The sequence below is a fragment of the Sceloporus undulatus genome, chromosome 8, assembly GCF_019175285.1.
Source record: "Sceloporus undulatus isolate JIND9_A2432 ecotype Alabama chromosome 8, SceUnd_v1.1, whole genome shotgun sequence".
Classification (NCBI taxonomy): domain Eukaryota; kingdom Metazoa; phylum Chordata; class Lepidosauria; order Squamata; family Phrynosomatidae; genus Sceloporus; species Sceloporus undulatus.
In genome coordinates this window covers 33677217-33702083 of record NC_056529.1, presented here as the reverse complement: position 1 = coordinate 33702083, position 24867 = coordinate 33677217, and the positions used below count along the sequence as shown (strand labels likewise).

Here is a 24867-nt window from a genome sequence, read left to right as displayed (position 1 = left end):
TGAACGAACTATTAGTAGTATCTTAAATAGGGTAAAGTGCCAGATTCTTAGAAATTGGTAAGATCTGCAGCTATTTCCAAACCAGGAAGATGTTACTCAAAAGGGTTGAACAGAGACCAATAACGCTGTTAAATTAGGTTCAGACAATATTTACAGCAATTCTTACACACAGACTACATTCCATTATAATGCTGAATACTCAAATCTATGAGTATTTATTCCTCATGGGAATTTATCATTTGTTGGCATGTAATTTCAAGTCAACTTTAATTTATGGCAAACGTATCATAGGGTTTTCATAGTAGGATTTAGGCAGAGGAAGTTTGCTGTTAACTTCCTTTAAGGATGATAGAGAGAGGTCTAATGTGCAGTGCAGAAATAATGCAGTTTGACACCGCTTTGCTATGGTATGGAATTGTTGTTGTTGTTGTTGTTGTTGTTGTTATTATTATTATTATTATTATTATTATTATTATTATTATTATCTTATATCCCGCCTTTCTCCCAATATAGGGACTCAAGGTGGAATTCTGGGATTTGTTGTTTTGTGAGATATCCAGCCTTCTCTGTCAGAGAGCTCTGGTGTCACAACAGAAGAAAAATGCCAGGATTCCATAAGATGAACCCGCACCAGTTAAAGTGGTGTCAAACTGTATTAATTATGCAGTGCTGATTAGACTTAGAGGGTTTCCATGAGTGAATAGGGGAAATTCAAATTCTTCTATCTTAGAATCCAAGTCCAACACTTAAACTACTAGACCATGCTGGTGTAATCCTGTATCTCATAGTGACCAAGAATAAGGTGGCAAGAAGCAACAGTACCCTTACTAGATACCCTGAAAGCACTTGATGTCTTGGAATGGGCATACATTTGCCACTGCTGAGTAGAATGATTAAAGGTGAAAAATCTGTATTGTCCATTAAGAGACTGTATGAAGGGTCATTACACCCACTAAAATTAGATTCACAAAAATTCTATCAACGTAGGGATACTAGAGAGTCAGGCATGGTGTAGTGATTTAATATGGGACCAGGGTTCAATTCCCATATAGGCCATAAAACCCACTGGGTGACATTGGGCAAGTCACACTCTCTCAGCCTCAGGGGAAGGCAATGGCAAACATCCTCTGAACAAATCTTGCCAAGAAAGCCCCATGATAGGTTGGCCATAGGGTTGCCATAAATCACAAAAGACTTGAAGGCACACGACAACAACTAGGATACTAGGCAGGAGCGTCTGTTGTTGCCCTTCCTATTTGTGACAGCAGTAGACACAGTTGGAGAGCACCAGTACATTTAAGGCATTACTTAAAAGGGGGAAACACATAAGTAAAATGTATATGCAACTTTTTCCCTCTCTGATTCAGTTAACAGCATGCAGACCTTACACATTATAAGAATTATGTCAAAACACAGAGTTGGAAATCGTCCATTAAAAGACCATAAATGTGCATAAATGTCCCGCTTTATAAGAATTCAACTTTATGCTGTTTGCTAGTAAAATATTTAGCTGTAATATTGACAGAAACCCAGAAAATTGTAATTGCAAACCAGTTCCTTCATACATGAAGGGAAGACATAAAAGAAGGATCTCATCTTATGATCTGATCCTTGAAAGGTTAGCAACTATAATGACACACGTTTTAATGTTTTTTGTTGCATATTGTACTGTTAAAGCACTTTAGTCAAAAAATAATAAGATGGGGGGAAACTGAAGCTTGAGATTTGTTTAAAATGTTAAATATGGTCTTGCTGCTGGGCGAGGAATGTCTAGCAATCTCACATTTTTAGTAATATTATATAACATTTCAGTTAGCACAGTAAACCAAACATATAAAAGCCGATCACCAAACTTCCCGAGTCCATGTGGAAAGGGAAGGAGGCAATAGCACAACAGACTTTGCAATATTTCCCCCAAATACGTGATCAGAACCAAGTAAAGTATGTAATCCATACAGGGTAGAAATGCTAAAGGTATGGTTTTCATACATCAAAATATTTGCACTGCCTGCTTCTCCCATTTGTCTATTTTTGGAACATCCGGAGTTTTAAAATGAAGACAAGTTTGCTCAGTTCACATGTTGGAGTGGGTGGCTATACTGAATCGGAGATCTTATTTCTGAGAGAAGCTTGTAACAGGAGAGCAGTTGCAAACAAGGCTGGGGGATGGAATTGCTCATGGTTGCAGATGTTGCAAGGACCCTCATTTGCATCTATCTGCACAAAAACCGAGCCTCCTCTGCATAGCGCCACCAGCATTTGAGACACAAGGCATGGCAGAGATGAACAAAGCCACTTGATTAGTAGACAGAAATATATAAGGCCATAATAGAACCAAGATCGGATAGACAAATAAGGTTGGAATTAGTATGGGATTCAGAATCAGCAGTCGTAATTTTGAAAGAACATTGGAATAAGATTTAATTCCCCCACCCCACTCTTTACAATCATTGTCAAATGCTACAAAGAAATGTGCGCTTAAGATAGCTCATATGTTCAACTAAATTACATAGAATTAACAGAGGTATTTAAAGAAAGCTTCTGGAGAGGCTGTGGGAGTGTAGGTTCACCAAATCATGTGTGTCCCAATGAGAAATCCCTTTGGAAGGGAATAATATAATAGTTGAATGTTATGTCCAACCATACTATTCAGTGGAGAGATACACTATTACTCAGTCCAGTTCATCTTTATTACAGTCATAGACCAGCACATACACTATTACTCTTCTCCACTGGAGATGATTTAGTATATCTCTGAGCTGAATAGTATGATTGGACGTAAGGTTCAACAGATCTTTTACTTCCATCCAAAGGGCTTTCTCATTGGGACATTGTAGCCACACATGCTTTGGTGAACCTACACTTCCATGGCCTCTCACCATCTTTGATGGAGACTGTTATTCTTCTTTCTATCACACCTTTCCCCCAGATTGGGATTTAAAGTGGTTTACAAAGATGGGAAGCTTTACATGAGTGTAAACATAAAAGTCTCTGTATTATTGGGAACAGGTGAATATTGCAAATTTTTAGTTAACCTTTTATGGCCTTTCATTGGCTTGATAAGATTTAGACTATTTTTAACAACAAAACTTTCTACTATGGAGAATAATAAGGGAAGATGCTTTCGCAGGAGTTTTGTAAGCATTATGTGTCATGGATCTGAGTTCAATTCATGGACCTGCTCAAGAATCACCAAGGATTTTGGGACGGTAGCTTTCGACACAGTAATTCACGGTTAGAAAAAAAGAGATATTTCCAGATCATGCTTGGATTTATCTGATGTGCAAGACTGTGATAGCCAATTGTATTAATTTAATGAACTGTGAGGGGAGAGGATGTTTTTGCTGTTGGTAAAAACACCTAAAATCTGTGAGAGGGGGGATATTAAAAATAAAAACTCTCACCAGAGTTGAGTTTTCGACTTGTTTCCGGAGACGGGGTAGGCGAGGGAAGGAAGTCGAAGTGGGATGAGGTTGACTCCGTTTTCTCCTTCAGCGCCGTGCTTGACTCTTCAATGAACCACACAAGTGAGACGCCGCAAGATGGCTGCTTGTACCGGGCATGCTGTAGTGCATCCATCATCCAACGCATTTCTCTCCAAATCTCCTCCATTTGCTGTCCCAACATAAAGATACACAATCATCAACATAACCATCACCACCATCTATTCCTGCTTTTCTTTCAAAAAAGAGATTCAAGGTGGCGAACAAGATAGGAGACTATCGCACAAGGAAAATCAGGGGATTAAAAAGGCATTTTCACAGGAAAATAACACCACTGCAGCGAAGATTTTCACATGTGAGGACTTCTCCCAGGAAGAACCAGGAATACTCCAGCAACATTCATAGGATTTGCCCGTGAACGGTTTGTTGCTGGAGCATTCCTGGTTCTTCCTGGGAGAAGTTCTCTCAGATCATGAGGTGTTCCCACCAAACAAGCCTTGGAAGGTGGTAGGACAAAAAGGAGGACCTCCCCATACAATCTTAGCGTTCCAATGGGCTCATAAAGGGTGATACGATCCTTCAAATAGCCTGGACCCAAGCCATACAGGGCTTTATAGGTCACCACCAGCGCACTGAATTGTGCCTGGAAATGGACTGTACACAATGGATCATACTAAACATCTTGACACTCAATATTATCGGGAACATACCTGCATATAGTCCTGAACTTGCTGATGCCTCTGCTTGGCAGTAGTTAGTTCTGAGTCTGAGAAGGCCTCCCTGAGGTTTTGTTGAGAAAGAAGTGACTCCAACTCCAAGAGTGCAGACACTTGGCAATACTGACTAATAAACTCTTGGTCATAGGTGAAAAAATGAACTGAAATAAAGGGGAAAGAGGAGGTCAGGTGTCACACTTGGAGGAGCATCACAGAGGTGCCCACAACACCAAAGCTATATAAAGTAGAATAGCCAGTACTATATCAATTCTTGCGCTAATCTGCCCGAAGTTTCAATGTATCCCTATCAGACAGTTTTAAATTTTTTGATGTTTAATCTCTTTTTAGGGGTTGATCACTGTTTTTAGGATTGGGGGGAGGGTTGGGGCTTTGGGGTTTTTAAATTGCAATTTTTAATTGTTTGATGTTTTATTTATACTGTTGGAATCAGCTTTGATGCCTTTGTGAAAAAGCATAATAATAATAATAATAATAATAATAATAATAATAATAATATTTTGTCAGAATTTGAACACTGAGACTCCTTATAATTGATATAGTACAAAGTAAATTATGTGTGTGATGCACAGAAACACTAATAATGTGGCAGTTAGCAGAGTATTTTAGGGATCTCAGAGTTTGAAGGGGAAAATGGACAATTGTACAATTGTTACCTTGTAACATGCATTTTGGATGCTTGGATTATTGTTTCCTTTCCAATTTTGCTCCTTCCCCTTCTCTTCTCTGAAGATGAGTTATGAAGCTAGAACATAAATTTATTGTGCCCCCTTTAAACACTAATGTTGGAGTGGAAAACATTTTTAATAATGTGGTGGGGAGCATTCCTTTAGGTAACATATTGGTGCCACATGCTGGGAATGGTTAGGAGCAAAGCCAACAGTTGGTTCACCCCTGTTCCGGTGGGTGATCCCCTTCGTATTGTAACTGTTCCAGCTTTCAGAAATCTCTTTGGGCACAAGTGAACAAAGTGCAGTTCCCCCAAAGTGTCCCTAGATTGCAATTCTTACCTAGTTCAAAGATCTGAAGAGGGAGCGTAAGAAACCCAGAGCGAGGTGTATATGGGTTGTTCTGGCCAGGGGCAGTGCACACATCATCCGAAGGGGGCAGAAGCAGAAGAAAGGAGACCTGCCCCCTGAAGTCCAAAACCTCCTGACTGTACAGACGGAAATCTTTGGCCTAGAGAATCCAAAGAAGAGAAGCCTTACAAGTCTGCAGTGTTTACCTCCCCCCTCAGCATCCATGATAAAGCCCCACCTAGACTCTACCTCATGCAGTGGGATGTTGACCAGTTGCACCAGTTCTTTGACTGCCGCCTGGAGCTCTTGAAGCAAGAGATTCTGGGTGGTCTCTAGGTCTCGCTCTGCAGGAATGGGCTCCTCCATGCTAGCCAGGTTCTGCAGCCACTCCCATTCCTCCCTTGAAAAAGGAGACAAAAGGATGAATACACAGAGGACCTCTGTGTAGCGGTGAATGAAGGTTAAAGCAAAGGCGATTGTATGTGCATAGGATTGACTGTGACTTGCGGCTGTATTTTCACAGTTCGGAAGGATGCCTTTTCATGTTGGAAATATGTAATATTTAAGGCAGCCCTCTGTGCTTGGATGTCAGCAGGGCACTTGGTGCAGTGTGACTATTCATTCTTGGCATGAAACCTGAGCTTCGTTTTTCACTAAGGACACAGGACACAGAAGCCCTTGTTTGGATCCTGAAATATAGGAATTCTCATTGAAAATCTTTGAAGATCCAGGACCCATTCCTGATATGAGATAACTGATCAGTTCAGGGATCTGTAAATTGCACACAAGAGAAACCTGTACAAATTCCACAAGACATAGTTTGGTTATATCTCCTATATCACACTTTAGTATAGTCAAATGGTTTCAGTGCAGCACATCTATCTATCTATCTATCTATCTATCTATCTATCTATCTATCTGGGCATGTCTACATGGGCCAAATGAAGTAGTTTCCCCTCTGGCCTCAGGGTGACCTGTCTTCACGATGCAGGGCCAAATTCCCAATTCAAGTGAGGATTGTCTTCACGATGTAAGGTCAGTTCACTAAAACACCACGCCCCAATCCCTCCCTTAAAACAGCTTAAAATAACTCATCTTTTACTCCATATTTTGCAGGAAAACCCAGAGCGCTCCATAGCAATGCTGGGCAGCTGTTTTCACATGCATCCCACTGCGTTGCCCACCACCACCACCGCGGGCGCAAGTTGCTTCATCTGAGGTCACAACAAGGTGCCCAACTATGTGATCCATTCTGGACACCTCATTTCTGACCTCAGAAGGAGTGGATAGTGCCAGGTATAAAGTGGGATAGCAATAAAGTTGATCACCAAAATCCACAGAATTTCCCAATATTTACCGGAATATTCAGTCAAAATGCCCAGAAAGAAATTAAATTCCCCAGATTCTGGGGAATTCCCTGGAAATTGGTAACGCTGGTGTAGACAGACATCTAATATCATAACAGAGTGCTATAGTGGAATTGGGGCAGCTCTGGGATCAAGATACTCCGGGAGCAGCCTGGAATATTCTGGCCAGTGTAGACTGAGTCCTCAGTCACACTATTCTCTTGACAGTTATAAAACAAGTAATGTCAAACAAAGTGGGAAGTTCAGTGGACCCTTGTTATACGCTGAGGTTTGGTTCCAAGATCCCCCGTGGATAACAAAATCCGTGGATGCTCAAATCCCATTAAATATAATGGCATAGCAAAATGGTGTCCCTTATAAAAAATGGAAAATCAAGGTTTGATATTTGAAATTTATACGTATACCGTGGATGCCTGAATCCGTGTATAAAAAATCCGTGTATAAGAAGGGCCGACTGTATACATTGCAGAAGTTAACCTTATTTTCTATAACAATCTACCAGTGCAACTGGCCTGGTTCAAAATCTCTACCTGGAGATGTTCGGGTTGCTTCGTATCTTGACATGACACAGAATGTTTGGCCGCTGTTCTGGCACCAACACTCGTATCTGATCGACAGCACTGCAGAGCTTCAAGTAACCCAAGTACAAACCAGCAGGGAGGGCCTGGCTGCTTTGCTGGTGATAAGCCAGCTTGTCCTAAGGGAGCAAAGACATCCACAGAAATGTCACGTTTCTCTTACAGCCCTGTAAATCTTGCTTTTGTGCAATGGTTCCCAACCTGTGGGTCTGGACCCCTTTGGGGTCGAACGACCCTTTTACAGGGGCCACCTAAGACCATTGGAAAACACATATTTGCATTTGCAATGAAAATAATTTTATGGTTGGGGGTCACCACAACATGAGGAAATGTATTAAAAGGTTGTGGCGTTAGGAAGGTTGAGAACCACTGCTTTAGTGGTTTCAACAAGCTCAGTAATAAAGTTAAAGCTGGTATAAGAAAGTTCAGACAAGAAGGAGGCCCTCCAAACAAGTAAGACACGTCCCAAAATGGACCAAAAGAGGGGAAAAGGAAAGAAAAAATCCCAAACAAATTATTACTAAAATTTAAATGAAACAACATGCAGTGCCATGGAATAAAATACGAAATGAAATAAAATATGAAATGACAATAACCTATGAGCAATACAGTGATAAAAGTACAAAAAGAAAACCTAATGGGGATGTGAACACAATACCAGACAAATAAAGGCTTTGCTTCAAGTTCAGCAAATAATCCTTAGAATCACACTAATATCAAAGTCCATTAAAATCCATATAAGGGCTGGATGTGTCCCACTCTATTGCTCATAGGTTGTTGTCTTCGTGTATTTTATTCATTTTTTGTAGCATTACGTATGGTTTAATTTAGACTTTACTGATAATATTTTGCAGTTTGTTTCCTTTTCCCCATTGCTTTTGTGGGGTGTAAGAGAGTCCATGCCAGAAAGGGTTAAACACTGGTGGGATTAAAAAAAAGAAGAAGCAGATCAAACTGATCACTGTTTTTGCTGTGCCGCCTGCATTAACATCGCAGCTTAGCTATTTTGTCTGCAGCACTAGGTTCCAACCAGGACCAAAAACCCCCAGGAGACAGACTGGCACGGGCAGGAGGCACCGGAAACCTTACAAAGGAGACTGTTGTTGTCAGATATCCAGACTGGTGCTGCAATCTCCAGGAACAGAGACAGCGTTGAACTGGCCCTTTAGTGGTTTGGCCTTTGCTAATCCTGGCAATGGCTTTGAATAAGCAGTTTCAATAGCCCCTTGTACAGGTGCTCGAGTGCCTTTTGTTGCTGGAGACACTTAGTTGGCTGAAAGGAAGTGAAAGGAGGGAGACACAAGGAGAGGGGTCATGAAGAGGAGGAAAGGCTGGGCACTTACGGAAGGGATTCTTTGCTAAGACCTCCTAACAAGCTGGGAACACAAGGGCTACCGGAAGCAAAAGGAGTAAATGCTCCAAAAAGAGTCATATGAATCCATAGGAGGAAAACAGCCTTCTACTGAAAGCCAACTGTTATTCCCTGCAAAGCATCATGCAATGTGAATAAAGAATATGATATTGTGGAGCACAAGGCTGTCTGCTTAAATTGGCAAGGACTCAACTTCTGTGCCAGCAAACAGGCCTTAATATTACCAGAAACTTTTTTTCAAGGCAAGGATCAAACATTTCCAAGCTAACACAATACCAATATTTTGAGTATTTCGGCTGAATTGATATCAATAACATATCCCTCCCCACCCTTTCATGAGCTCACACTGGCCCTTAAATCTCCTCTTATCACTCAAAGGGAAATGCTCCCCAGTTTGTAAACCAACATTTTAACTGAGAACGCTCAGAACTGGAGCTGGGACTTTCTCCATGCAATGAATTTGGCACCAAGCAATAGCTCTTCCTCTCTTATAAGTGAGAGTTTTCCATCTTCAGTAAGAATCCACAGCCAGCCACCTGCATGGTCATGCACAGCACATCCAGCGCTGTCGGCTCTTCCGGAGAGGAGAGAGACTTGCGGCTGGTCTGCAGCTTTGAGAGAGGGACCCAGCGGACACTTTCAAAGGTCTGGTTTGTCTTCACCTCCTTTAGGGTCACAATCAAAATGTTGCCCTGCTTGTCTTTAATGGGTTCAAAAAAGACCTGTCCCAGGTCTTGGATTCCCAGCAGACCCTTTCAGAGAAAGAAAGAGAAGAAAAAGAGTCACATTTCGTGAAAGCTGTGCTTGCCTTCAGATGACATGAGTCAAGCATTAGGTATTGGGAGTCAGCCAACACAGCAGTGGCAAATGGGTACAAGTGAACATTTCCAATCCAATTACTGCTGAACTTTCTTGATTAAGATAATTAAGTCTGGAAAAGAGAATGGCTAATTACATGATTGTTTTCCTGAAAAATCTTTCATCAGAAAAAAGATATTTGATAAAATGTGTGCAACAAGAAATACATTTTGCTCGCTACACTGCACCAGAGAGAATGGCTTCAAAATGGGTGCATTCCTGGCATCTTACTTACTGAACCAATTGCTTGTGTCCCAAATACAACTGTCATGTTTTTTCTTTATGAAGGACACATCCTATTACATTTTCAATCCCAAAGCAGCTGCTGGGGTTGTTCAGTGTTATGGCAATATTAGACCCACCTAACTAAAACTCAGGGTTAATCATGCCTGGCCTTAATATCCATGGACTGTGTCAGGTATAAAAGAGTTATTTGGTAGGATCCCACTCTTGATACTTGAAGAGACTTTTTTTACCTGCATCTCTGAGATGGCCAGCAGCATCTTGAGGCGTGTTTGCAAAACACAGGAGCAAGATGACTGGGAAACGGTGACACACTGTCGCAACCACAGGATTTCATCCCACATGCATGACACCTACACCAACACAGCAATACAGGTTGTTTTAGATTTTCAGTTGTCCTAGTTTGGGGTACAACAGAGGATGTGTCCGCACTGACGGGAAAACCTGGCTTACCATCAGGGCTTCCAGATTGGCGGTGAGGACAAGCTATCCACACAACCAGCTCCCACCATGGGCCAGTGCCAGCAGCACTGTCCACACACTCCCCAAGCAATGACCATTCTATTCAGCATCGGTTCTGATAGTATTGCTGTGCTAATGTGTCCTTGTGCAATCAATCTGCAGACAGGAATGGTGCTATATTGGTGGCACTGTTGTGCAAACGTTCACTTATACAATCAATTTTCAGACAGGAATGGTGCTATACTGATACTGCTGTGCGAATGTGTCCTTGTGTGATCAATCTGCATGTTTGCAAAAAGAAGGGCATTGGAACCACACAAACTTGAAAGTGAAAGTGCTATGGTGGAGATTTGGAAGTTGTGAGCAGGAGGAGGTCTGGCTCACCCACTTATTGACACTCCATTCCCACACACAGTCAGCACATGAGTTTCCAGCCTGATCCAGAGCAAAGGGGGGCTTTTTTTTACTCTGGAGAATCACCTTGGAGCAAGGATTGAGTCCGTGCTCCACCCATTTTGGCCCTGTGCATCATCTAAACCAGACCTGCACAACTTGGCAGTAGGAAGGAGCCAACATTAAAATAGGCTAAACTTCTTCAGGCCACAAATAGGTTTTAATTAAATATTAATAAATAAATAAGTAAGTAAGTAAGTAAGTAAATAAAATTATTAATATTCATTCCATTTTCCTCTTCCTCTGCCCGGCCCTTTCCTCAGGAGAAAGCCAAGGGGTAGAGGAGACTTGCTCATCCATCTCCTCCTCCATCCGGATGTCTCCTCTGGAGAAGACTGAGCAACAGAGGAGCCATGTAGGGTGAGCATTTGCCCCTCTTCCTCCTCCACTGCCCTTAGGATAAAGTCAGGTGGAGGAGCCTTGCAGGGTGAGCATTTGCCTGTCCTCCTCCTCCACCCAACCTCCTCCTCAGGAGAAAACCAAGCAGCGGGAGAACCTTGCAGGGTGAGCGTTTGCCCGTACTCCTCCTCAGCTGCCTGGCCCTCTCCTTGGGAGAAAGCCAAGCAGCAGAGGAGCTTTGCAGGGCAAATGTCTGCCTTTCTTCCTCTTCTTTCACACGGCCCTCTCCTCAGGAGAAGGTAGAACAGCAGAGGAGCCCTGAAGTTGTTTCATATCTTTGTGGGCCACCCAAAATCCTTTGGCAGGCTGCCCCCGGGCCGTATGTTGTGCAGGCCTGATCTAAACCGATCAGTGTGGCGATGGTGCAGAAACATTTATTTTCTTCCATGGAGACACCACCTGAGTTACCTGAACTCAGAATCTTCTGAAATTAACAGAGGAAATATATTTCTGCCCTAGCTGACAACTGTTGACTACTCTAGGGTAGGAACAGCTGGCAAATCTTTTTCAACATGTTTTACAATCTCTCCATTTTAACGTCCTTCACTAAAGGAGCAAAGCTTCAGAAAACTTAAACTATAAATGGGAAAACTCACAGGGGCATGTTTCAGGAATCTATGAGAACATATTTTATGTCATCAAATTTAAATTTGTGGAGCAGTTTCCTGTGAGATGCTCAAATAACAAAAAATTAAAACATCCTAGAATATGAAGTTACAGTTTCGCACCAAGTTTGTTGTACGGCGCTGCATCAAGTGAACAGCCCCAATGCTGCCTAAGGCACAAGCAGAGGTGGTGAAATTTTGTGTCTACAAATGTTAATGTAGCAGGAAAATCTGTTTGCAAGTGCTAAATTTTTCCATGCCTTCCTGAGAAAGCTGTGCCGCAGCTATTTTGCCTATAGCGACATACACTGTAAAACCACCGTATGAAGGAGTCACCTTTGTAAACCAGAGGAAGTCCTGCATGAGGAGGCAGGAATAAGTGTCATCTATCTCCACCACAGGGATCTGATCCTCATGTGTCACCAATATGTTGTCATCCTTGTAGAATATTGACGCCAGATACAGGCCCCTGGGAGGAATGAAAATGTTTAGTTTAGGATTCTGTCACATGGGGAATGAGAAGAAAGGGAGAATGGGGTATCCCCCCCCCCTCCTTAGAGTAAGTGAAAAACATAGAAGTGGAAAGATGGAAGTCACTACTCTAGGAAATTGGTAAAAGGTGGGGAAGGGGTGTACACCCTTAAGACAATTTATTCCTCTCACCCATCCATCCATTCACCCTCTTACCTTCTCAGTGTCTTCAAGAATTTGCTACCAGGGTGGAAGAGATACTTTAGGCTCTTGGAGACAGAGTGTTTTCTGCTCTGTGGCTGATTCTTACAAGGCTCTAAGAAACAAAGAGTGCACACAAAAGTCATTATACTAACCATTATATATACGCACCAGCCACCCCAATCCTGTTCCACATCCCAAACCTTGCTACATAAAATGTGCATGTCTTCAGTCCTATTTCTTTGCAGTATGGTTGCACAGGACATTGGATGAGATGTTAAGCATCCCCATGTTATTTCAACCAAGAACATAAAGCAATCCCTCAGCTTTGCCAATGTTTATTTATATGTGCTAAAGACTTGAAGAGAGACAGCATGATCTAGTGGTTTGAGCTTTCAGCAATAACTTTGGAGACAAGGGGGCTCTCCAGACCGCCCCAAAAGGGTGGGCTGGAGGTATCCATTTTTCCTCCAGAGGGACACTGCTGGCAAAACGTCAGGAAGAAACTCTTCTAGAACATGGCCACACAGCCCGAAAAACCCACAAAAAACGATGGATGCCAACCATGAAAGCCTTCAACTTCACATTGGAAAAACTTGTGTCTTCTGGGGCAAGGAAAAGCAAATTCTGTAAGCCAAACTGAATTCTTTTTGGCACACATGGACGATGTCATCAGTGCGCCATTGGCGCTCTATGGCACGTCAATGACGCATGTGCAGCACCCCTTGGTCATCATGGTGCATACGGACTAGGGTTCCGGAGCATGTGGTTGCTGCATGCTCCAGAACCCTAGAATCGGTGCCAGCATGCTGCTTCTCGCCCGTCTGTATCGTGCCTAGTGTTCAAATCCCTACTTGGTCAAGGAAATCACATTCTCTCAGTCACAGAGGAAGGCAGAAGCAAACCCTGCGGAACAAATCTTCGCAAGAAAATCCTGTGACAGGTTTTTCTTAGGCTCAAACAACCTGAAGGCAGACAACAACAAAGATGTGAAGCAAAATGTTCAGCTTATTATTTAAAATCAAAGCGATTGGTCCTCACTGTCCACTTGGCCCACATTGTTTCTTTGCCAAGCGTACTCAGGTCTTGTCTTAGGTTTTGTGCAATGGTTTCCCAGCAGCTTCGTCTTCAAGCTTTTTGACAACTCTCTTCCCTTAAGCCTTAACTTTTTCCCAGGCATCAGTTCTTAAGAAATTTGTTGGCTATTCTGTTCCATGTTCTTACCATGCTGTGTAATGAGACCGTAACCACCAGCATCACCACCTTCCAGGATTTCTTCCTATTTTACACTGTTTGTTCTATAGCTTTGCTCCTCAAAAGGGAATGGCTATAAACATTCCATCTCTAGGGCGAACCAAGAGACAAGCGACAACCAGTTTTTAGCCTGTTATATATGTATACCAGATAAGGATTACAAAGCACAATTAAAAATGATGTATATTACTTTAATTGTGTGCTATAACTCTTATTCCATCTACCTTAATAACTCTGTGAAGGATGTCATAATTATAATAATTTAAATGGCAGAAGAGTAACAAAAGAAACGGCAATCTCTCCACTGATTCCGAATGAGATTCAAGAAAGATTTTTTTCCCAAGTTGTTGGATTTGTAACTTTAAATCACGTGTCTAAAAAAAGAAGCATTCCTCAGCTGAGGTGAAGTATTTGAACTCGACGCCTACACTCCACCAACTTGTTGCTGTGTGGTTTCAAGTCGTTTCCAAAGTACTGCAACCCTAAGTGAACCCATTGTGTGGTTTTCTTGGCAAGATTTGTTCAGAGGATACAAAATGCAGGTCCTTTAAATAGGTCCCCTGTCTCCTCTGAGGCTGAGAATGTGTGCCTCGCCCAAGGTCACTCAGTAGGTTTCCATGGCCAAGCAAGGATTTGAATCCTAGTCTCAGCATCCTAGCCCAACACTATACCACACTGGCTCTATGAATCACACTGGTCTGTTATTATCATGCTATGTCTAGGGGATGAAGAAGGCAGACAGGGTCCCCTTCTTATTTAATCACCCCCTTAGAAACTGATTTTAGGAGGAGATTTGACTAAAATTGGGGGGAATCAAAGGTAGAGTCTTTGGATTTCACTGAGGTCCTACCCCCCCCCCCATTATCCCCCCATTTCCCATTGAAGGATATTTTGGCTCTGTTTAATATTTATTCATTCCGTCACAGAGCGATGTTAACCAGCAGGTTCAAGTAAGGACTGGAAATGACTAACCATATATACTCGACTATAAGTCGACCTCATGTATAAGTCGAGGGCAGGTTTTGGGGCCAAAATTATGGATTTTGATATGACCTGTGGATAAGTCGAGGGTAAAACCTCAGCAGCATGTAACAAAGGATGTAAAGGATGGACCAAAGGAAAATGATGCTAAAGATCTTTACAACTTTTGACAGGTATAACTGTGCTCATCCGAAAGGTTGGATGGATGAGATAGTAGAGGGGGTTGGTGCTTCTTTTATGTATCCGAGAAGAGAGTAAGCTCTCGCCTTTCTCCAAAGCATGGCTACCTTTTTGATAAGCGTTAAAGTACAGTACTTACATTGATCCATAGATAAGTCGACCCAGGTTTTTTGGGTCAATTTGTTGACCAAAATTTCTAGTCTTATACATGAGTATATACAGTAACTTACTGTAAGAGAAAGTTATTGTTGCCTGGAAAGGGACCAGAGTTTACAATAAGCTGGAGCTTCTAATTCCAAAACTCAGTTTTGCAACCTGAGAAGAGCCCTACTCAATCCCTTAGTTGCTTACATTTTTCACCACCCTCCTTCTTGATCCATGGGTAGGTGTTCTTTCTGAGATCTCACAAGCTTGTTTTTCTCACTAGCTTTCTTCTTCTGCCTGGTGCATGCATAGTTTGGTCAGCATTCACTTTGATGGCAACAAAGACCCTGGCAATTATCTTATAACCACTGAGGGCCTGGTATGGGTATAATGAAAAGCCACTAAGCATTTTATTTGGGTTGGCATTGATCGGCCAGGATCAACATCACTATTATATTCAGGGGAAACTATTGTACACTCCTACAAAACTTTTTTATTTTGTTTCTTCCTTAGCAGAAACCTTTTCTGGAGACTATGTCCATATTGGCTGTAGATACAACAAAGGACTCACCATGGCACACACAATGCTGGTGCACCATTTTCACCTGGTTGAGGAGGTGGTCCAAAGCTTCCGCTTGACCTCTTCGCCGCGGGGCTCGCCCATCATATTCTCTCCAGTCTGAAGCAGAAAGAAGACCAAATAAACAGGGTGGCAGCAGCAGCCATTGTGAAGAGTTCCTGGCTGAGTGCCTTTCAATCCTTCACAATGCTTCTTCTGCCTCAGTTTCGTTTTCATCTGCCTACTATTTGCTCAAATGGAAGAAGGGCATTGGCATAGAATCATAGAGTTGGAAGAGACCACAAGGGCCATCCAGTCCAACCCCCTGCCATGCAGGAAATCTCAATCAAAGCATCCCCGACAGAAGGCCATCCAGCCCTCTGCTTAAACACTTCCAAGGAGGGAGACTCCACTACACTCCAAGGAAGGAGTGTGTTCCACTGTCAAACAGCCTTTACTGTCAGGATGTTCCTCCTAACGTTGAGGTGGAATCTCTTTTCCTGCAGTTTGCATCCATTGCTCCATATCCTAATCTCTGGAGCAGCAGAAAACAAGCTTGCTCCCTCCTCAATATGACATCCCTTCAAGCCAGCCTCAGAGTAGTTCAGGAGGTGAAGATGAGTCAGAATTTGAAAAAAATTACTCTAAGACCACTGTCAGCCAAGAGATCGAAATCTGGTGAAATCCTTTCCTAAATGCTACCATACAAACACCACCACTGTTAATATTTTCATTGTTTTCCTCATTTAAAAAAGAGAGAGAACAAGGGAGACAGCAGAAAGTAGGAGACTGAGAAAAGAGGGAACAAAGAGAGGAGAAAGATGCATTTACAGAGTAAACACTGTCAGTCCCATCTTGCGGTTTGGTGTCAAAAATATACTGTCCTTGCAAAGATGGCAGATAATTACCTTAGATTCCCAAAAGCAAACCTTGATTTTACCATTTTACACAAGGATCACCATTGTGCTATCCCACTGTATTTAATGGGACTTGAACACCCATGACTTTTGGTATCCTTCGGAGGACCTGGAACCAAAACCTCAGCACATACCAAGGGCCCACTGTACTTGTTTATATGCTCCATGAACTACTATAATTCCCTTATTCACAGAAAGAGCAAAGGAACTGCGGGAAGCACTGGGTCTTCACTCCATAACAACTGGATCCAGCCACTCTGAAGCTTCTGGGACTTAAGCAAGCCTAAACATTTGGAAGCAAACACCTACAGCTAAAAAGGTGACAGTCTGAAAGAAAAATGAATATTCTCAAGATGCTGAATTCTTTCACTCAACTCCTCTTGCAGGCATGAACTTCGGAAGCACAGGAACACCAAGAGCCCCATAATCCCTCCTAGATTTATAGTGGAGGGTACTAATTCAAGCTCACACAACAGAGAAGCAACAACCTAAGAGCAGTAACCACTGGTAAGAACTGTTTATATGGGTGATGGAATTTCACAGCCGTTGCCAGCAAGGGGAGATGACAGATTATAGCGACAAACAAGGTCAGGTCTGTGGTAGCTCCTTTCAGTCTTTCCACAGCCTCACTCCCGCCGCTGGGCTTCGCATGGGCAGAAGTTGCTCCAGATCAACGGTGAGAAGAAAACTCACCTAGAGAAAGAAATAAACAGAGTCTCTTCCCCGAGCTTCTTAGTTATGAGGTGGCAGAGCTACTGAACAGCCCGGGCGAGTGTGCGGGGAACAGCTCTTTTACATTAACTTTACATTAATTGGTTGACACACTCCCCAGTGCTGCTGTTTTCCATGGAAAGATCCGTTCTGTTAATTTTGGCCGAGGCCCGACACTATTTTTAGGCGTTTTTAAAAACACCCAAGGAGGTGCCTCACACTTTTACGTAACAAAAGTCGGGTTATTTTTTATTTAGGGGAGAGAAAATGTTTTCTTGAAAATGTGAAAGCGAGCAATAAATCATTTTCTAACTCAGGCTGGATCTTATACCTACATATAATATTATCATAGCCTCACACTGAAGGCCACAGTCCATTGACATGCGCTCCTACCTGATCTCACAATGGGCTTCTACCCCTAGACTATGTGGCTTCTACTTAGAATACAGCAAGCCTTATCTGATGTGCGAACCAGCAGAGGAGACGTTTTAAAAGCATGTTTTAATGCCACCCATTTGCATCTGCTTACAGATGAATGTTTGAACTAGTACAGTATTGGCAAATCTTGGAATCCAAGTACCCCTCATGATCATCCCCAATGCTTAGCATCTGACGAGTTCCATATCATCAAAACAGTTATTGTATTGGGGGTTTTTTTGTGGATTTTTTGGGCTTTGTGGCCATGTTCTAGAAGAGTTTATTCCTGATGTTGCGCCAGCATCTGTGGCTGGCATCTTCAGTGTCTTCTTTCTCTGAAGATGCCAGCCACAGATGCTGGTGAAACATCAGGAATAAATGCTTCTAGAACAGGGGTAGGCAACCTTTTTGAGCCGGGGGCCGGGTTGCTGTCCCTCAGACAACTGGGGGGCCGAAGCCAAAAAATAAATAATTAAATAATTTTTAAAAAATTAAATATATAAATAAACCAGGACAAATGGAGGACAAAATTTTCAAATGGAAGACACTTTTTTAAAAAAAAATGGAGGACACGTGAAAAAAATTGCCGATTTTTTAAAAAATGTTAATATAAATTCATGTTTCTGAGGCTTCTATAGACAATTGCCCCCCAAAGGCCCCGGTGGCAATCGGTGGCAGGACCAGGCTGGGGCCGGTCCCAAGGCCTTGCCGGGCCGCATCTGGCCCGCGGGCCGCAGGTTGCCTACCCCTGTTCTAGAACATGGCCACATAGCCTGAAAAACCCACCAAAAACTATGGACGCTGGCCATGAAAGCCTCCAACTTCACAGTTATTGTATTTTTAATCTCCTCCAGAAATATCAGGGGTTTGATAAAGCTAGTGAGTTGGAGCTGCATATTGAAGACCAAAACACCGTAAGATACCTTCCAACATCCCAACAAGGAATATAGTTGGCCCTCCCTATCCATGGATTCTTTATCAATGGATTCTTTATACACGGATTCAACCATTTATGGCTTGAAAATATTAACTATATCTCTATCTCTCTCTCTAAAAGCAAACCTAGTTTTTCCTGTTTTATATAAGGGACACCATTCACCATTTTATGGCACTGGCCATGAAACAAACAATTTAGCTGCCATTTTAAAACACTGTAAAATTGTCTTGAATATTCCAAGAGATTCTAACATCATAACATTGAAAACACTCCAATACTTTCCCCTCTACACCTTCTGTATGTATCCATGACTGCAGTTGGTTTGATCTAGATATTATTGAGTTCTAGAAGATGAGTATCTGACTTCTAAGGCTAAAAATTAAAGTAGTGACGACGAGAAATGTTCCTTCGCCCACATTATTCACTTACTTGAGGGAACAGCAAAGGGTGGTACTGATCTTTGTGGAGGTCCCCATCCTTTCATATTATAAGCAGATACTTGGACATAATAAGCCGTACCCTACGGAGAAAGTGCAAGGAAGAAGGAATCACTGGGAGGTAGAGAACAGCCACACAAGTTGGCTTCAGGTTCCCCTTTCTCATAATATAGTTATTCAGCATTCTCCATAATACATTATTACCAAAGGAATCTAAGGCCCCATACAGACTGCCGAAATAAAGCTGCTTTGGGTCACTTCAGAGGTATTCTGTTTAAATGATGGATCAGTCCGGAAGCTGTGTTCAAACTGTGCTCCAGTCCTTAGGATTGGAGCATGGCTTTGGCGCGGCTTCCAGACTCTTAGGACGCATGCAATGTTTAATCAGCATACCTACAAATTGACTAGAAGCAGCTTTATTTTGGCCTGTCTGTATGGGGCCTAAGAACAGTATGATGCAACCCTACCTATGGTCCATAGTGGCCTAAAGCACTCTTCAGTTCTATGCAGGTTATCACTATCTTGCAAGATTTCTATAGATTAACAAATGTCCTCATCTGATTAAAATACAATCTAAACTTGCTGATGAACTCTGGGACAACCCAAATTATCTGCCAGATTTTGGAGAATTCTTTTCATGCAAACTGATTTCTGACTGGATGACACAAAATGTCGAATGGAGTCCCTATCACATCTAATCCCAAAATAAATATATTGTAGGATTCTAAGATATCACAGCAACTTTTTAATGTATTGTTTTATTTTTAATTTAATTTAATTTAATTTTTTATGTTTTTAATTGTATTGTTGTTTAATGCTGTGAAGCCGCTCTGAGTCCCAGTCCTGAGAAAAGAGGGATACAAATAACAACAACAACAACAACAACAACAACTCTCTCAATACCCTGCTGAGATATCAAAGCTGAGTTATCAGAGCCAAGGAGTCTCATCCAGACTGCATCCTCCCTGCCATGAATGCAATTCTCCCTTACTGGACCCTGCCCACCCCCAATTTCTTATTATATATTGAAATAGGTCAAACTCTTTTGGTGTGAAGTTTGCGACACCATTTGAAGTCTTCCAGGTCCTTTGTGAGGCAATGAGAACACTGACTAGCATCAAAGTGGTTTAAAAAAAAACAGTTTGCATGCAAGCCAGTCATTAAACTTGCTTAGAAAACCAATGCAGACAACTAGCCAAGTCTGGAGAAATTTTCTGGATGCCCCAGGTAAAACCAAAAATTAAATTTAAACGGCATCTTGAATGCTATTTTGCCCTTTAATCTTGCCGAAGAAAATTCCATATGCATTGCTCCCTGTTCATTTCCTGGATATAAAATATTGCCATGTGAAAGGAATGCGATCTGGTCCTCAGCAGCAAACCAATGCCTTTAACCTCCAGTCCTCACCCAATATCTTCTCTAAAAACCCATTTTGGCTACACTTGCCTTCTTTTCTGAACGTGTAGAGTTTTATAGTTTGTTTTTGAAATGTATGGTCAAAACTAAATCAAATTTTATTGTATGTTTTTGTTTGGGGTATGTCACCCAATTTGATGGGTGAGCATCACATGAGCAAACATTTTCGCTGAAAACAATGTGCAGAATGTCAGTCTTCTTAAGGGAAAAGCAGCAATGTAATCATATGGCTATTTGTTTCAAACTCAAGTCCTCTTGCATCTATGTTTGCCATCTGCAATGTGCTACCATAGAATCATAGAATAGAATCATTGAATTATAGAGTTGGAAGAGACCCCAAGGGCCATCCAGTTCAACCCCATTCTGCCATGCAGGAACTCTCAATCAAAGCATCCCCGACAGATGGCCATCCAGCCTCTGCTTAAAGACCTCCAGGGAAGGAGACTCCATCACTCTCCAAGGGAATGTGTTCCACTTACTCTCAGGAAGTTCCTCCTAATGTTGAGGTGGAGTCTCTTTTCCTGCAGCTTGCATCCATTGTTCTTGGTCCTATTCTCTGGAGCAGCAGAAAACAAGCTTGCTCCCTCCTCAATATGACATCCTTTCAAATATTTAAACAGGGCCATCATATCACCTCTTAACCTTCTCTTCTCCAGACTAAACATCCCCAGTTCCCTAAGTCGTTCCTCATAGGACATGGTTTCCAGATCCTTCACCATTTTAGTCACCTTCCTTTGGACATGCTCCAGTTTCTCAATCCTCATTATTAACATAAAAAAACACTTATCATCATGTTACAAATGTGGCACTATCTAAATGCACTTATGTGACATTACACGGAAACTAAATCTGGGGTGTTCAGTCCCTGTTCAGATCTGTTGTCATGTGCACAAGGTGACTGCTCCATTGTGTTGTTGCTAACTGCCCTTGAGTCAACCTCGATGCATGCTGACCCTGTGGATGAGACATCTCCAAATCTCCTTATACTTCTCTACTTAGTCTTGTAGATTCAGGCCATCACTTTGTTTGAGTCTAGTCTCTCCTTTTACTGTCCTCCACCTTTTATAGTATCGTTGTCTTTTCTGATGAGTCATGCCTTCTCGTGATACGGCCAAAGCATGGCAGCCTTCATTTGGTCATCTTTGCTTTGAGAGCTCAGGTTTGATCTGTTCTAGAACCCACTTGTTTGTCTTTTTTGCTGTCTATGGTATTCTCGGCACTCTTCTCCAGTACCATATCTCAAATGACTTGATTTTCTTCCTATTCGCTTTCTACACTGTCCAGATCTCACATCCATACATGGTGATGGGGAATACAGTGGACTGGACAATTGTAACTTCAGTGCTCAGTTGTGTATCTTAGCTTTTTAGGATCCTGTCTAGTCCTTTCATCACTGCCACCTTGCAAATTGTTATCCATTAGGTCCTAAACATACCACAAAAGTATCAAGGATCTTAACCTGTGCCTTGATGTGCAGTTAACCACTGTAACAATTGTGGCAAATGATTGAAGACACCTATCTTTGAAATGGGTGCATTCCTTTTCTTTCCTTTTATTTAAAGCATGCTGGGAGAGTATCTATACATCTGGATATGCCTGCTGTGAGGATGGCAGAGGGGTCAATCTAGACCGGTCTTACATTTTGGTGACCGAACAAAAAGGCTGGGGTGGAAGGTCAGCCAGGGTCATGCCCTGAAGTAGCCTTGGGGCTGGAGGCACAGTGCAGGAACTCACTCACCGAGACAAGGCCATGGATGGTGATTTGCAGGTTTTTCAGCTTGTTGATCAAGACTTCGCCCAGCGGTGGGGAAAAGGTGGAAGAGCAGCTCCACTCGACTGCAAACAAATGAAAAGCACAGCCATTCTGTCAGTAATTGGGAGTCTTTCATCAGCAAGGCGGAAGATTTTGTAGAGCTTGGCAGGCAAGGAGGGCTAGATTAGAGAGCTGGGCTGCCAGGGATGGTACAGCTGCTGTAAGGGGATTGACTGTGAAACTGAAGAAGCCAGCTACAGCAAGACCAGCTGTGCATACTGTTAAAATGTCTGTGAAAATGGCATGAAATAGATGGGGGGGAAGGGGGCGTGTGAACTGAAAGAGAGAGCAATAACAGGGCACACCTCTCTCATATCCAAAGGACCCCGATGCCCAACTGGAATTCTCATGAGCACATGAGCTGCAAGTCGTTGTGCGCAAGCAAAGTCTCTCTAGCTAGGATTACTGCCCTTGCGTATCCTAGCATAGGAGACATAACAGAAACAGAGTTAAAGCCAAAAGAAGAGACAGACTGATGAACCCAGTGATAAAAAGAGAGGGGGGAACAGCACAACAGATGGATCAAAACAAAGGGGACAGCAAGAGGGGGAAAAGGGAGAGAGAGAGAGAGTAGATTAAGTGGCGGGATTTGGTGGTAAAGGAAAATTCTTCTGAAAGCCAAAGTTATGATGACAGGACACACAGGATTTAAAACTGATGGGAAATCTATGTCGAGGGAGCAGGTGTTAAAGCTAAAATAGGAACATGCTTTTATGGGATCCAAACAGCAGCTTGAAGATTGGACAGAATTACAGCATCCGACTCTTAGAGAGCATCAGGGAAAAAAGACGAGTTGCCTTGTGTGGTTCCGCCACCATTTGGGCACTATAATAAATCACGACCACCACTTTCCTTCTCACATTACCAAGGAAAAGCATAGCACTTTCCACCAAACTCCCACAGTAGCACATGGCAGCAAAGTGGGAAAACTGATTCAAGTCACTGATGGCCATCGGCATGGGTAGACCACAAAAGAAGGTGCGAAAGTATCTGAACATCCATAGGTAGAAAAACGAATGACCATAATCTCCATATATTACGTAAATGGGAAAATAAATAAATTCATTTTTTAAAAATAATATCTCAACTGTGAAATTGGAATTTGTAAAATCAGGAATAGCTAAGAAGGGACTTGAGACAAAGGGCCCATATAGACAGGCCAAAATAAAGCTGCTTTGGGTCACTATGGAGGTATGCTGTTTAAATGATGCATGCGTTCTAAGATGCCGGAAGGCGCATCAAAGCCACATTTCAGTCCTAAGGACTGGAGCACAGCTTTGGCACAGCTTCTGGCCTCTTCAGATGCATGTGTCATTTAAACAGCATACCTCCAAAGTGACCCGAAGCAGCTTTATTTTGGCCTGTCTATATGGGGCCAAAGATGCACTAGTATATCCACAAAAACGGCACCTCTCAGCAGAATGTGCAAAATGATGGCATTTGTGGCCCTGCATGCAGCCCAGGGAGTATATTTGGCCCACCACTGAACTACAGTTTTTCAAGCACCATACAAAAGTGCAGACACAAGATAATCCTTGAAAACATGCTTATAATCTCAAAAATGTGATAGAAAAGGAAGAGGTTGGGGCAAGAAGAGGAAATCAAGTAGATTTAGTGACTAATGTCCACCTTCCAGTCTGTGCTGTATAGACTACACTTTCTAAGCTATAGTTCAGTAGCAAATGAAATTATATATTTATTGTTCACTTTGGACAAGGGATGGTGAAAGTGCGGCCCAAAGTTCATTTTAAAGCCCTCAGGATCACCCAAATTTCTTTAGGGGAAGAAATTGGTTTTGCTTACAATACTTCCTATGCTCCCTAAGGGATGCAGGGGCAATTTTACTACATTTGTGCTTTCCTCAAAATCTCTTAGACTCAGGGGAGCAACTTTTCTAACTAATAAGCAACTTCTTGTTGAGTTCCCTATTAGAAAAATCCTCTTTTTGGATTAAAAACCCCAGCCCTTAAACATTGCAAAATGCTCACCCCATCCCCATAGAGAACATGGGGAAGCATTTCGGACAAAACAATTATTTAAAAGAATAAGGGTGGTGGGGAATCAAAAGGTGGAGATGGCAAAATCAATTCCCTATCTGTTTTAGACCTTCTCATCTCCTTTGAATATTGTTAAATTATTAACCTCTAAACTACAGACAAGTAATGCACACGAGATGGATCTTTAAAATGGAATCAATGAACTCCAAAGAGTTAACTAAGGACATGTCTAGTCTGGGGCCAGTCTGGAGCATTATGCCCCGGACCGACCATGATGACAACCACATGCATCCAGCGCAAAGCTGTGTCATTGTGCACACAAGTCTGCTGGGTCAACCCACATCGTCCCCCCTGGCCTGTACCCCTTCAGTGCCACCACTGCAGACTCGCCAGCCAAGCAGCTCCCTGCAAGAGCATGGCTGTTAATATTGCTTCTGCGGAGGTCAGAATGGGATGCCCCGCCATGTGATCACTCTACCCATTCCTCATTGATCACACAAGGATCTCATTCTGTCCTCAGCAGAAGCAATGGCACAGACTTTACATGAAGCTCCTTCCTATGAGGAAGTGATGGTGGTGGATCTGAGAACAGGCTATCCACTTTCCCTGCAATGCTCCAAGCAGCGAAAGGAGTTTAGCACAGCCCTTGGCATGTAGACAACTGGATCAGGTCAAGTTGGATCTGATCCAGATGTCCACACACACCAAATCTGAGAATTCTTCAGGGATTCTGGGAAACACCTGAGCACCCCACCCCTCCATTTTGACTAGTTCAACTTTGCTTAATCGAGAACAAAGTCATGATAAGGGCCAAAAATGGTGGCTATCTCCCCAGATATAAGCGTACATCATGAGGACCACCAACACTGGCTTTGGGGTGAGTGTGACATTTTCTGCCA

The 24867-nt window shown here is 42.5% G+C and overlaps 1 protein-coding gene across 5 annotated transcripts in view; it reads right to left on the bottom strand.

Moving 5' to 3' along the window:
* LOC121914888 (ankyrin repeat and fibronectin type-III domain-containing protein 1-like) overlaps nucleotides 1-24867 on the bottom strand; it is a 311519-nt gene that overhangs the window by 13196 nt on the left and 273456 nt on the right. For all 5 annotated transcript variants that reach the window (XM_042438666.1, XM_042438667.1, XM_042438668.1 and 2 more), the window contains 12 exons: nucleotides 21897-21994; nucleotides 18735-18825; nucleotides 15336-15443; nucleotides 12221-12320; nucleotides 11870-12002; nucleotides 9848-9967; nucleotides 9050-9265; nucleotides 7094-7260; nucleotides 5446-5596; nucleotides 5188-5356; nucleotides 4154-4320; nucleotides 3405-3615 (listed from right to left, as the gene is read on the bottom strand). In XM_042438666.1, coding sequence (XP_042294600.1) covers nucleotides 3405-3615; nucleotides 4154-4320; nucleotides 5188-5356; nucleotides 5446-5596; nucleotides 7094-7260; nucleotides 9050-9265; nucleotides 9848-9967; nucleotides 11870-12002; nucleotides 12221-12320; nucleotides 15336-15443; nucleotides 18735-18825; nucleotides 21897-21994 — 1731 coding nt within the window. The remainder of the gene's footprint in view (nucleotides 1-3404; nucleotides 3616-4153; nucleotides 4321-5187; nucleotides 5357-5445; nucleotides 5597-7093; nucleotides 7261-9049; nucleotides 9266-9847; nucleotides 9968-11869; nucleotides 12003-12220; nucleotides 12321-15335; nucleotides 15444-18734; nucleotides 18826-21896; nucleotides 21995-24867) is intronic.